The 13,956-nt window shown below is 54.3% G+C and overlaps 1 protein-coding gene across 1 annotated transcript; it reads right to left on the reverse strand.

The window, feature by feature from the left end:
- Positions 1 to 265: 265 nt before the first annotated feature.
- IE81DRAFT_350450 (P-loop containing nucleoside triphosphate hydrolase protein) lies at positions 266 to 8,882 on the reverse strand (the record flags this gene model as incomplete). Its single annotated transcript, XM_025516540.1, has 26 exons — positions 266 to 329; positions 404 to 492; positions 583 to 1,107; positions 1,186 to 1,446; positions 1,529 to 1,542; positions 1,610 to 2,157; positions 2,231 to 2,352; positions 2,434 to 2,503; positions 2,568 to 2,794; positions 3,393 to 3,413; positions 3,486 to 3,620; positions 3,683 to 3,832; positions 3,924 to 4,024; positions 4,100 to 4,379; positions 4,446 to 4,505; positions 4,581 to 4,952; positions 5,028 to 5,108; positions 5,176 to 5,851; positions 5,914 to 6,226; positions 6,309 to 6,995; positions 7,068 to 7,173; positions 7,266 to 7,467; positions 7,535 to 8,032; positions 8,105 to 8,322; positions 8,393 to 8,557; positions 8,640 to 8,882. 26 exons carry the CDS (start codon positions 8,880 to 8,882, stop codon positions 266 to 268), a joined length of 6,228 nt encoding a protein of 2,075 aa, XP_025366280.1.
- Positions 8,883 to 13,956: the final 5,074 nt, after the last annotated feature.

Below are 13,956 nucleotides of genomic sequence, written 5' to 3' on the forward strand. Positions count from 1 at the left end.
TTTGTAGGTTCGCAGGCCTGGGCAAGTTGGTTGAGGGGTCGGAGTCTCTGCCTGCGGCACACATTCGTCGTGGGTCGAGAGGGCTTGGGAGGGGAAATGGATGACTCGGAGCATGTGCTCGTTTACGATCTCGACGTGGTTCAGTGCTACAAGCCTTCTTTCTCAATGATTGTTGTAGGTGCGTCTGCCTTCTGTATCAGCATGCATGCTTTTTTTTTTTTTTTTTTTTTTTTTTTTAAAAACTTCGGAAGGCTCGTCTTGGGATTCAGCGAATCCATTCGGAGCGTCTAGCGCCCTGCGCTCGAGCAAGTTGCATGAGCTCGGCATCTCTGTGAACAGGCGCAATGCCATTTTGAGCTGGGAAGCTTAGCGGCAGCGGAATCGAGGTAGTGCGCAAACGCACCTTGAATTATCGTCGAGGACGCGATGAGAATCTCCTCCGATCGCCTCTCCGCATTCAGGACATGTCGCAACCTCCATTGCTTGCCCGCACTGATAGGATACAAGATTAGACAGGGGCCAGTCATTTGCACAATTCGATGATGAGCGAGCGAGCGAATTGCTTGCGGATGAGCTACTCACATCTCCAATCGTGAAAGAGTGCCCATTCGGACAGCGATAAAAGTGTCCGTCATCGGCGTACTCCAGTGCTTTGATGATCATCGCCTTTTCTGAGAGCGTGACTGGCCTGTAGCGCACGACTCCCTTCTCAAGCTCGACCAGCCACTCCGAGACGCTGAGGTGCATTGCTTGGAGCTCGCGAGACAAGATTTCGCCTTCTTCGCAGAGTGCCGGACTCGTCGTGGCCGCAAAAACCTCCCATGCGGCTTCTGCGCGCTCTCGGGCAGCGAGGAGCTTCTTGCGCGCTCTTTCGAGGCTTTCCTCCGAATTTGACTTGATCTTGGGAGCTGGTCCCTTTGTCGAATCACCTGCTCTGAAGCTGCTTGACATCGTCTTGTCCAGCTCGATCAAGAAGCGAGTATGCTCAAAATCGATGCGATAGAGCAGCAACTCGGCTCGCATTTCCAATCGTCCCGATTTGGCTCCGCGCGCTTTGCGTATGACCTTTTCGGCATCACACCCCGAGCTCTCGAGCATGAAGTGGACCTGTTGATGAAATCGCAAGGTAATATCAGCGACTGCGTGCTTGATGAGGTGAGCCTGAAAGGTTCAAAGGAGACATACCTGAAACTTCCACAGACGAGCTTCGCCAAAACGCTCCTTGTCAAGCATTTGCTGCAACGCGGTGGCGATGCGTAGCATGGCCACACGCGCATGCAACATCATGAGCATGGCCTCAATTTGGATTCGTGTGTCGGCCTGAGATCGAGGCATGGCTACGCATCGATGAGATTCCGCCAAAGCCTTTGCATCCGAGTTCGGATCGTCGTCGGAATATTTGGGACGCGCTTCCTGGTATGCCTTGCTCAAGGCTGCTTCGAATGCCTTTGATTGAAGACAAAAGATTTTAAAGGTCAGCGCACTGGTTCGTTGAATCTCATAGCCGGAACGCCTCTGCCGGACTCACGGTGACCAGTTGCGCTACACAACCAATGATTCATTACATAAGCAGGAGCTCGAAGTGGTGTCCTTGAGCCACGCGACTCACTTTTGCTTTCGCTGAGCTGCCGAGCCTTCTCGTAGAGGTGGCGCAGCTCGGTTGTAGCTCGCATCCACGGATAGTGGATATCGTAAGGCAGCTTGAAGGCCTTCGAATTTGTAAGATTGTGCGCAGTCATCAAGAGCGCTTCCGATTCCTGCTTAAGGCGATCGCGACAAATGGAGCGCAACGCGCGGGTTGTTGGCTGATCGATTTTGGGCGCCTTCACCCGCGGATCCCGAAGTTCGGACAAGAGAGAGGTGATCTTGTGGGCAACGTCGATAGAAGTCCAAAGCCTCTGGAGCTTCTCAAGCTCCTCACCGAGACGAGCAAGCGCTCGCCTCTCGTGCTTGTCCAGGCGTGAACGCGCGAGCGGTCGACCATACCTGGGTGACAGAATCTGTGCTCGACAGGTTGGGCATGTGGGACCGTTGCTGAAAGCGGAAGGCGGTTGACGTAAACCGTCCCATTGCCCATTTGTCGGATTCTGCGTGAAGTAAAGAAGCATCTCGCAGTGCCCATCGAGGGTCTCCACTGTGAAAGTATGGCCACAAGTGCTGAAAAGGTGGCCATGAGCTCAGTAAATTGCTCAGATGTCAGAGGATTATGTGCCGCCCGGACTGCACTCACAGAGTAATGATACGCTCGGACAAATCACTGACAGTGTGATTGAGATCCAAAAGCGCCCTCATACCGAGCAGATCCACAATTTGGTGTTTTTGGGAGTCCGATGAGCACGTTGGACAGAGCTGCTGAGCACAAGGTTCTCCGCAGACTGCGTTGCGAGCGGAGGTCAGCACTGCGGTACGCACATCAGCCGGTCGAATACATACCGGATGGACAAGAATGGCCACAGGCCAACAACTCGTCACAAGCTTCGTCACATGGCAATCGTCCACACGGCTGTCCGGGACGAGGACACGTCAGTGCTCGATGGATCCTGACTAGTCCACTAAGCCAGACTCACCGTGCCGCATGGCTCTGGACAAGCGCCCTGATGCTTGCAACTCCAGGCGCAAGGTTCCAAGCAGATGACGCACGGATCCGAGCACAGCGAATCGCAACGGCGATGTTCGCACGTCTGCGTGTCGCATCTCTCTTGACAAGGTCCACAACCTTTTTGTGTGTGGCTCGTGTTGCACTTTGCCCCGCACTTGTGTCGGCAGCTCTTGCGCTCTTTGCCGCATCGGTGTTCTGAGTGTGCCAGACGAGGCACGAGGTCAGGTGTCGTGCAATCGGACGTCTCGCTTGCGTCCTCCGTGCCTTGCTCGCTGTGGTCGTCGCGCTGCGTGGTGGGCGTAGAGAGTTGCTGGCAATCATGGCAGTCCGCCTCACAAGGACGGCCGCAACATATCAGAGTGATGCCGCAAGCGACAGTGCACTTCACTGCGGAGGCATCGACATGGCACGGAAGACGAGTCTGATGCTCGCAGTGAGTCATTTGCTTCTCTACCATGACGTGGCAGGTGTAAGTGCCGGACATCGCAGCATGACACGGCACGCGCTTGGCCTCGTGACCGCACGGCAAGGAGAGCGCGGCAATTTCGAAATCGCATTTTCTGATCGGCCAAAGCATAGCTCATCAGCAGCGGTGGGATCTCGCTGTCATCTTCACTCACCCGCAGTCTTGCCAGCATGCTTTGGAGCAGGGATGCTCACAGCCGGGCTGCAGCCTTCGGCAATCCGAAAGACAACGAACTTCGAAGTCCTGTCGTCAAGAAAGGGAAAGTCGTGTTCATTTAGGCCCCATTGTCTGCTGGCTCGAAGTCTAGCAGAAGAGATTGGAACTCACTTCGTGGCTTCGCGGGTGGCACTGTGAAGAATAGTGACAGGTCAGAAATGGCACTCAAATAGACCGGATCCAAGCCGGCAGCCGGGAACGAACCTTCAGAGGGCACACATGACCGCATTGAAGTTCCTTGCCACATGGTCTAGCGCAGCCTCCGTCGGGCGCCCAGTGGGCTATCTGCTCTGGGTCAGCTGCTAAGTAGTCTTCATCCGGATGCGAGACACACCGAAGCTGTTTGATTTGGAATGGCGTTAGTATGGCAACGAAGTCGAAAAGCGCTGTGTGGAACTCACCGGTAGGCCGGTGAGGATGCTGCCAGTGTTCTCGAATTTCTGGACGACTGTAGCCCAGAATTGGCTCTGCACTGCCATTTGCGTTGCGTTACCCATCACAATCATTGCATCACGCGCCCGCGAGAGAGCGACGTTAGCGCGATTGGTAGACTGGAGTCACAGAATAGGTAGAACAGTCATTGTAAATGTCGTAAATGGACAATTTTGTCTCTTCGAGTGACGTAGTCCTGACCGAGCTCACTTTGACAAAACCCGCGCTTCTAGACGAAAGCGCTGCTTCAAAACTGCTAAGGTCGCCTTCGTTACGGACCAATGAGATGATCACAATTTTGGCTTCCTCGCCTGGATGAATACGTTGCGTGCTTTCAGCAGAGCTCTTGACCGGCGGTGTGTCTTAAAGTAAATCAATCCACTTACCTTGAAACCGATCGACCGTACCGATGCGGACTGCCGTGCCAAGGGACATGTTCTTGACTTTCATCTCGTCATGCTGTAGGGTAGCACTGTCGGGTACAGCAGCAGCGGCGTGGAGTGCTGCTTCGTCTCGCTCGTCAACTCTGACAGAGATGTGTTCAGACGCGAGTCTTTCTCGCATGCGAACCAGCTGACCGAGGTAGGTTACCAGAATGCATATGTCCCCCGGCTTTGTGTACCCTTGGTTCAGCAAATGCCGGACAGTAGCGGCGGCCATCTCCACCTGAGTCAAAGTTGGTCTTTGAGTTAGCGTGAAATCCGTGAAGGCATACGAGGGTTACGAGCTCACTTCATAGGCGTTTGACTTGCTGGTCGAGTGTTGCATCGTTTCTTCTCGGTGGGTGTGATGCTGAGGTGAAAGAACACTATAGTGTGAGCTCATGGCGGTCCGATGCGAGAAGTCTGCGTTTGCATCTCCACGCACGATCCACATCACATTCTTGCCGAGCCCCTTGACATCAGGTCTGTCGAGCGTGGTGTCATGATCCTCCAAGTTCTCGTACAAGCCTCGGACGAGCTCAGAGATCTCCGGACGCATGCGACGCTGCACTTCCAGCCGTCTCATGGGAATTCGACACTCTGAGGCTAGCCGCTCCATTAGAGACAAGTCGAGGCGATAGGCTTGTCCGCCTCGCGCGTTCTCGACAGACAAGCCGAAATTGTTGACGTGAGGACGGAGCTGCATTGGATCGCCGATGAGCACGAGCTGCTCCATAGATCGAGTCAGGCAAGCGAGCACATGAGCCTCGAGCACCTCGCCCGCTTCTTCGACAACCAGCACCCGAGGCTTGATGCGCTGGACATGAGAAGGAACAGGAGTTGCGCATAAGATTTACCGTGACTCCTCGTTTCCTGAAGGCACCGTGCTCACCTCTAGAAGGCCACAGAGCTGTGCAGCGCCGGTCGTTGTGCATCCGATCACTTTGGCCTCTCGAGCAACTTGAAGGCGAGTCTGACAAAGTTGTCATAAACACTCAGCATCAGCGCAGGGCAACGAGCGCGACGCGAGCTGTGCTTACTTGATCTCTCAGCTCATTTATAGCTGCTTTGGCGGCTGTGAGCTGTTGTGCTGCGCGATCCATCTCGGGAATCGCGATTCTCATTAAATCGCCCTGCCAATGCTCTAGTAGCCTCTGTCGCTCGCCCTGACTGAATGTCCACAGTTCGGTGTCCGCGAGAAGCTCTTCCAAAGGACGCACCAGCGTGCTGGCTTGTGAAGCGCTGGAAGACGTGGAGGAACTGTCTGTGACGTCTGCATCCAGTGTCGGCATCACCGCGCGCTTGTCAGGCTCGGCGGACTCGTCGCTGTTCCAAAACCAGCCTACGTCCGAGCCGTCATCGCCGTCGTCACTGCCATTAGCCGCCTCGGAGTCGTCACTATCATACTTTGATTGTAACGCGCTCCACATGTTCGTCGCTGGCTTGTCGTTATCGTGGCCTCGCTGTAGAGGGACAGTCGAGGAGCTGAGAGCGCCAGCGTCGCTCGGAACACGTGTCGCTTGATCCGAACGTTCAAGATCTTGCAGCGAGGCCCAGTATGATAAAAGCGTCTCATCATACGAAGGCTTGTCGGCCCGCGACCAGGTCCGGTATTCCTCCCACAACTGAGCAATGTGGTCGGGTGGCTGTTGGATCGCGTGGAGTTGACGAGGGTAGTTGTCTTCAAGCAGCTCCTGGAGCAACTTGTAGTTCCAACTGACAAAACGAGGACGTGTTTGCGAAGGCGCGGGACAAGCGCTTCAATCGCGGCGACTTACTGAGTACGGCTTGCAACTTTCGCTGCATCCAGCATTGACTGCTCCGTTTCCTTTATGTTCTTGAAGGCCCTAGCGTACTCCCCACTCCGGGCCCTGGGTACGGCCTCGCAAAGCGTGTCCAAGTTAAATTGGCTGATTGTGTCGTGCTGTGATCGTGAACCAAGTCTTACAAGACTGCTGATGCCGTGGCCATGCAAGTCATTTAGGAATCGGTCCAGAGCATGATTGGTCACGCAAACCACCAAAATTGGCGAAATGCCGGAGTCTAGAAGCGTCGACAAGAGATGGACCCCTGTGTAGCTCTTTCCGGTGCCTAGAGACGGTTCAACGGGCACGCACGAGGTTGAACGTGAACTCCTGAAGCTTCGAACGGAGCTGAACAGCTGCCGACTCACCCGGCGGGCCTTGTATGAGAGACACTTGAGTGTCCAATGTCGATAGCAGGGCCGTCATCTGCGAAGCATCCAGCACGCCATCAGCCAATGGAGCTTGCTGACGGATGTTGCCTGGCTCCACGTGAAGATTAGGGGCATCCTGGGTCCCATCACTCGAGCCGTCCGTACTCGAATCCGTTTCTTCCGTCGTTTCGCTAGGCGCCTCGTCCAAATTCTCAGCAATGGCGGCGAGCAGCTTTAGGAAAGCCTGGTCTCGGGGCGGAGGTTTCTTCAAAAGCCCCGTGAGGTCAAACTTGAAGCCTGGGATGCGAGAGTAATTGGGTGGCTCCATTTCCACGTCTCGCAGTGAGCCAGCGGCTCGCGACGTGATGACTTCGCTGAAAGGGATGTCGCGTGCCTGATCAGCCAGTCTCTGCAGCGAGCGCAAGAAAGGTTCAACGGTGTTGAACAGAACTCCGGACACCTCCGCAAGGAGGCTGATGCCACGCAAATCTTCTCCGTGTCCAGCAGCGACCTTGAGCATTGCGTTGTCGAAGAAGTGCACGTCTATAGTCAGCGATCCATCTGCGCCGACGAAGCGATTGCACTGATTTCCCAGGTGAGAGACTACTGTGCCCAATTGCACCGTCATCTCAGCTTCTGAGTCGGCCAAGGCGACGTATGCCACCAATGCACCGAAGGTCAGCGCTGAGGAGAAGCGAACAAGTCATCAGCACGATTGCAAATCGAATGGCGCGCAACAATTTCTCATGCACTGACCGTGCCTAGTGATGGACTGCCAATATGCAACACTATCTTTACGATGCGCGTTTCTGATGTCGAGAGAGGCCGGTGCTGGCAGGACTATACCAACGGCCGGCCCCTGCTGCAAATGATGTGAGCAAGACGTGCGGCGCACACAACAGACGGATCCCAAAACTGACCTTTGCAGAGATGGAAATGTCGGAGAAAAATCACCTCGCCATCGCCATACAGACGCAGCGTCGCGCCGTCTTCAGGTCCACGGTACACACCACCGTGTGCTGCAAGAAGTCGCGAACACTCATTGTGCTCAGCGTTGCCTAGCAAAGTCTGCCTGAGGTCTTTGATGAGAATGGGCAATGTCTCTAGTAGGGGTCCCAAGAACTCATGTCGAAGAAGTCGGAATTGAGTGTCGATGCTGCCAGAGGGATCTAATAGCTGTCAGCGTAGCGTGGACGATAGGTAAGCTGCACGCATCGACTTACACTCGAGCCATGGAATTTTCCGGCAGATGGTGTGGCGCGCCAGCTACTGTCGAAGGCAGGAAGGGGGGAACATCACACTTGAGTTCTTGTGCCGTGGGCCCAATCTTGATGCGGGTGATATCCGCGTGATCGTTATCGTGGCGGGGACCCGCCTTGCGGAGCTCGCCCGGACCGGTGTTCTCCCAAGCGGCATGCAGCCAAGCCAACTGGCCTGTACTGATCGAAGGTACGTCGGTGACAAATTGGGGTCGCTGAGCATTTGCTGAAGGCTCTGGCACAACAGGTGTGAGCCGGGCCTGCAGACGCAAAAGTACGTCTTCTGCTTGCTTGACGCAGTATTGTTGTTCTTTGGTTGAGAGTGAAGAGAACAAATCTTCATCGAAGCCGCCTGTTTGCAGAATGTTGAGCCACTCCTTCAGCCACTTCAACAGAAAGGCGCAGAAGTTCCAAAGCACTTTGCGATGCAAGTCGGCTGCTTCGCTGAATATCTTCGTGTACCTGTGGGCGCATTGGATGCTCAACGAGCGACTTCAAGAGCGCTCGTTAAAAGCCTGAGCGTGCTGGACTCACTCTTCTAGCAGGATGCACGTCGGCCAAACAACTTGGAAGTGTGTGATCAAGTTGAAATTCCTCGGGTTACCGGGCGCCTTGAGCTGGCGTGCCTTCAATAGAGTTGACAAGTGGCACTGGATAGACTCCAGCATTGGGGCGAGGGAGAGCTCGACGATCCCCAGCAAGTGCGATCTGTTGACCGAAGTAGAGTCCAGGACTTGTTCGCTGCTTAAAAACTGTGATGGATTGATATAGCAAGGAATCAAGTCAAGCGCCAATCCATGCGCGAAACTCTAGCTCACTCACCAACAGTACTGGCACCATGATCTGCTGAAAAGACATTTTGGGCGACGCAAAGGATGTGGTGGTGGACTCGTGGTCCGCGATCAAAATCTTGCGGAGCGTAGATGCGCGAGAGCGGTTACGATCTGCCATGCGTCCGACCAATTCTGCTCGCGCAGAGTGGTCGGACTGGTGGGAAAGCCAAGCCTCACGGGAGAGTCAGCGAGGTATCCTTCGAACGGGTCGCTACCCTAGGCGAGGTACTACACACCCATGCGTTCATGGATACCAGCATGGAGCCCAGAACTTTGGCCTGATCGGGGTGATCGAAGTCGAAGGCCGGACGCAAAAAGGTGTTCAGCCGACGATGCACGTCTTCGGGGCTGATACCGCTGCGTGGAAACAAGACGTTGCTTCGTCTCGTGTGTAGCGTCTGCATTAGAACGCGTTGAAGTCGCGGCGGCTCAAAGCTGATCGGTTCGTTTCCCTCTGCGACCGCCTTCGTGCCCAGCATGGACACGGCGGTTGAGGGGCCCGGCGGAACGTTAGGGCGCCAGAAAAGAAGTGCGTCTGTTTTGTCCGAGCGAGCTGGCTCGTCAGAGGGTGCCTGCGCGTGGAAAAAATAGCATCGGTCACCATAGGGGCAGCCTGATGGTGACGAGTAGAGTCTGCAAGCGCGGGGAGTAAAACTCCATTTCGAGGAATGCGGAACAGCCTCAGCTTTCTTGTTAGCGAGGACACAGCGTGATCGCTCACTCACTTTTGCGACATTGACTCGTCAGAGGGTGCCTGTGCGTGCGAAAAATGGCATTGGTTACCATATGGGCAACCTGAAGGTGTCGAGTAGAGTCTGCAAGCGCGGAGACTAGGATCCCATTTTGAGGAGTGCGGAAGAGCCTCAGCTTCCTGAACCGTCAAGACACAGCATGATTGCTCACTCACCGTTGCGACATACTTGCAGCTCAACGACAGCGCTCAGGGCGCTGCCAGACGGTGATCGCTTTGCCTCGTACCTCTGACAAGAAGCGATGACGGTATTGTTCTGCGCGTACCGGATCCGGCGACCTATCGGTGCACAGGAAGTGCAGGTGAAGAACGAATGGTGGAAGAAGAGGATGAGAGAGAGGAATCGTTACTTCGCAGGTCGGCCTGACATATACGAGGGAAGCTGTCGGACGAGTCAAGATATCGAGCAGCTTGAGGTGCCAGAACCATCAGCAGTCATCTCGCAGACGCCTGCTCTTTAAGATATACTCTGTTGGGCGCCTCTCGCTCATCAACGACACTGCGAGAGTGGTGCGCTTGAATGCCCACGGCCCCGATTCTGTTCGAGTGGCTCGCCTGAATGCCACCTGCCCCAGGCCTGATCCATTCATTCGACAGCTTGCAGCAGATGGCGATCCGCGTCGTATCACGCGTGGCGACATGTAGACCGATGGACTTGAGACACTGTGTCTCTCCTGAGTCTGATGCGGCAATATGAATATTTTCTGACACGATCAGACACACGTTCGCCCTTCTCGTCTCGACTCGACGGCCAAGCGGCACTTCATCTTGAAGTTGACGTTCAAGCAGGTGTGAAATCGACCCGGCCCACAAGCCTTGGCGAACCCAAATTCTCAAGCTCCAATTCGAATTCGGCCCAGACAGCGAAGTATGGCGCGCAGCAGGACATCAATCAGATCCTGATTGGCTCGGCATTCACGAGTGTGGATGCGCAGACAGCACTCTTCTTTGGGGAGCAGCGGCAGCGGGCAAGGACGAGTCAGTAGACAGATGCCTCCGCAGTAGAGACATAGATGACTCACTTGACACCCATGCAACGTTGTTGATTCTGTCAGTCTGTTGGTGATCTACATCACCGTTTCCTCGTCTCAGCTACAGACGTGGCCATCTGTAGCAGCCGTGAAATTGAACCCATTGCCCTCACTCATTATCGAGCTGCGCTCGGCCAAGTGAGACTCTAGGCGCTTCTCTCATCGTGGCAGCATCTTGTCGCCCATGATGCAAAGGGACTTGAAGTCGAGACGACGAGGTCAACGAGCGTAAAGTTGCATTCACGAAGCCGGGTTCACGCGCTCAGAGCAAGCAGGCCCATGCGGCGCTTGTCTTGCTACCAATCGTCTGCCAGAACGACCCATCCGCCCTTCGATCTCTTTTCAAGCTCGCGTTTGCCTTTGCCTCTGCTGTTCCTTTTTCCTTTTGGATTTAGATTGCCGAGATCTGCCCAGATGGGTGCTCTATACGCGTAGATGGTCATCTGTCTTGGATCCAAATTTCCTAATATCTGTTCCTGATTGGCGCCCAGACCCGTGCTCCATCGCCCAGTAGCATGATGTCTGCACTCTCGTGCTTCACGGGCACGCTAATAGACTTGCGAAGGACCCCTGCAAGCACCTCGTGACTGATTCTCGATCGATTGATATTCACGATTGGTGGGTGCTCTTGAGTGCGTGCGTGCTTGCTTGCTCGCTGCGGGCTCCTGCTGGTCGAGAAAGACATTATCGACCAGCATGATGTGCCCACGCCTTCCGCACTGGTTGTTTTCTTTTTTTTTGCCTTCGGAGGCGAGGTGGGCAGCGTGTATGAGCCATCACATGGATATATGCCTCTTTTGAGCTCTGCTCAGCAGGCAGCAACGTCCGCACGTCCATCTCCTGTGAATACCGTACACGGCTTCATGCTGCAGTCACGAGTCACGTGAGTATATACGTACGCGCTAGCTGCTGCATGATCAACGCGGCCCCTCGTTTCAGCGCGGCAATTTGTTGCAGCAGGCTTGCCCGCTGCATGCGAACCCGAGACATCAGCGGCTGCTCATTCCAGCATGTGTCAGTGTACCGATGACTGCCTGCCGTCGGCTGGCTGTCACGGAAGAGCGTCAAGGGTGTTCCCGGTTCCGAACGCTAGCTCGCTGACAGCGATTTAGAAGGGCATGATTGAACTCAACAAAGGCTGATGAGTCGGCCTGATGCAGCAGATTGAGAGCCGTCTCCCACAGTCGCATCAGTGAGTGTGGAGTCGAAGCATAGTCAGTCTTGAGTCAGGTGACGCCGCGGCGATTTGAGGGGTCCGCGCGTGTGTGAGTTTATTAATTGTTGATGATAGTGATTGCAGCGTAACAGTAGAGTAGTAACGCGCGGTGGGGCCCTACCCTAATCGTTAGCGCGCCAAATGAGACGCTAAATTCAGCAACAAATTGCCTCTACATTCACGCGATTTCACGATTATTGGGGGTTTGCGTGCCCCCTTTTGCGCTAGCTTTCGCTCGATTCCGCTTTTCCTTCTCGTCGCGCCGCGCCGTGCCGTGCCGTGCCGTGCCGTGCCTCACCCGACGTGCACGCACGCATGCATGCGTAGCTTCGAGATCAGTCGGCAGCAGCAGCTAGAGAAAGGCCATTCAAGATTTACGATTTCTTGATTTGAGATTCATGTGCCATGCAGTCAAGAGTGGTGAGTCTGCTTGGCTAGCTTTCGTGCTGCACACACGCTAGTTGGAGCCGCGACCGTGGCTGGCTTAGATCAACGCCGCTGACCCCTCTCCTCTCCTCTCCTCTCTCACACTTTCCGCGCTTGATGAAGGCTCTGCAGATGCCGACTTATGATTCAAGTTGATTGCTGCTGTCTGCGCGCATTGCTCCATCTGCATGCCATGGGGGCTCATTCATGCACGGCTCTCCCCAGCTCGAGGGCACACCCATTCGCTCGAATCACAAAATCAACAATTTGAATTGAATGGTTCAGGAGCACATCTATACCGATACTTCATCGATCGTAATTCTTGATTGGCTTCAGTCGATGATTGTGTATAGTGGTAGACTGCCTGTCTGCGCCGGTGCGGTCAGCAGCACACTTGCCGCTGGTGCGCAACATCTATGATTGTAGACTCTTTTAACTTGCGAGTTGCCGGGGCCGCCTAACGAATGGACTCGCTCATCATGCACTCCTCCAGCAAGTCTCCAGCAAGCGTTTGGACACGAGCACCTGATCTCCGTATTTGCAGGCGCAGGCGCGAGCGGAAACGCGGCGTATGACGACATTTTGAGGGGGCCTGTGCTCGAGCGAGCAGAGTCACAATCACAACAATCTGCGATTCGTCAGTCGCAAGTCAGGAGTCAGGCGCACAAGGGATAGGAAAAGGGGGGGCTGGGGGGGGGGGGGACGAAATGAGCCATGCAACCACGAAATCGCGATTCAAGATTTTTGATACAGATTCTCAATCTTGAATTCGATAAGTCAAAAACAAATGAAAACAAAAGAGGCGCAAGTCAACACTTCAATGAGACAATTTTGAATCTGAATCTGAAAAAGACGCTTTGACTAGATCAAATCAAGAATATGGATGACGTGCTATGCCGAGACAAAAGAACGCGCGAGCTCGACGAACAAGTCTTGAGTAGGTACATGGGGTCGAGTCAAAAAAGATCTCGCATCAGCTATACAATAGTCTAGTAAATGATATTCTTGATTTATACTTATAGCTATAGCTATCAGTGTATGTATTTAGGAGACGAACAAGAGGGGCGCTAGCGCGGTCTCGGTGCATCCAAGACGCGTGGCATGGGCCTCTCTCTCGCTGCTTCATTTCAAGTCTTGGCAAGAGCGGGTCTGAATCAAGAGTTTGAATCCAACGGTCTCTTGAATCAAAATTTTGATTTTGATATATTTATGTATAGAAGACGGACTTTGAGGGCAGCCACTCGTGACTACTGACTACGCTTGCACTCACGTCACGACTCACTTACAAAAGACTCGATCGATCGAGACTCGCGACCCTCTTTCTTCTCCGCTGACTGACTGCACGCTGCTGATGATGGCTTGCAAGCTCCCCTTCAATTGACGGCTATAGCTGCAGCTAGACTATCTCGCATGCATCAGCTGAAACGAAATTCACATTGTGCTTGTTTGGATGCTGCCCGCTTATTGTGATTGTTTTCTCAGTCGAGTGATTCATTCCCTCGGCGCGAGTCGTTCGCGTTGCCCATGCAGATGCAGCATCATATATATGCTGCACTCTTTTGACTGACGGACTGCTCTCGTGACAGCGTCTTGACGGTGATGTACAGTATGTGTATGGCGTGTGTGTGGTCCATTTTAAACTCGTGACCGCATGACATGCAGCGCGTATGCATGCGCGCATGAGGACATCAGCAGCAGATGAGGTGTCGCGTACGTAGACCGCGCTCTCTGCAGCATGCGTGCAGTCAGTCACAGAGTCGCACGCAATAAGATACGCAGACGCGGCAGACGCGACTGCTGCTGCATGCTGGATGCTGCTGCTGCTGCTGCTGCTGCTGTACCGCCGCTATACCATAGCCGCGTTCGTGACCGACCCTTTTTTTGGCGCGCTATGCATGCTGGACACTTGCATGGACTCAAAAGACTCACGACTCATCACGCCGGTGACCTCTACTGTACCGTAGCTGCACTCGTGACTTCCAACACGGCGAAGTCTGCAGCAGCAGCAAGCTACACCTTCCTCATTGCTCACTCTTTGACTGGTGCACGCTCATCCCGCCCACCACTCAGATTCTCGCCACACCATCATCACCATCATCCGAAAGGCTGCATATGCGCCCGGTGTCGTC

Source organism: Ceraceosorus guamensis (genome assembly GCF_003144195.1).
Source record: "Ceraceosorus guamensis strain MCA 4658 unplaced genomic scaffold IE81scaffold_143, whole genome shotgun sequence".
Taxonomy (NCBI): domain Eukaryota; kingdom Fungi; phylum Basidiomycota; class Exobasidiomycetes; order Ceraceosorales; family Ceraceosoraceae; genus Ceraceosorus; species Ceraceosorus guamensis.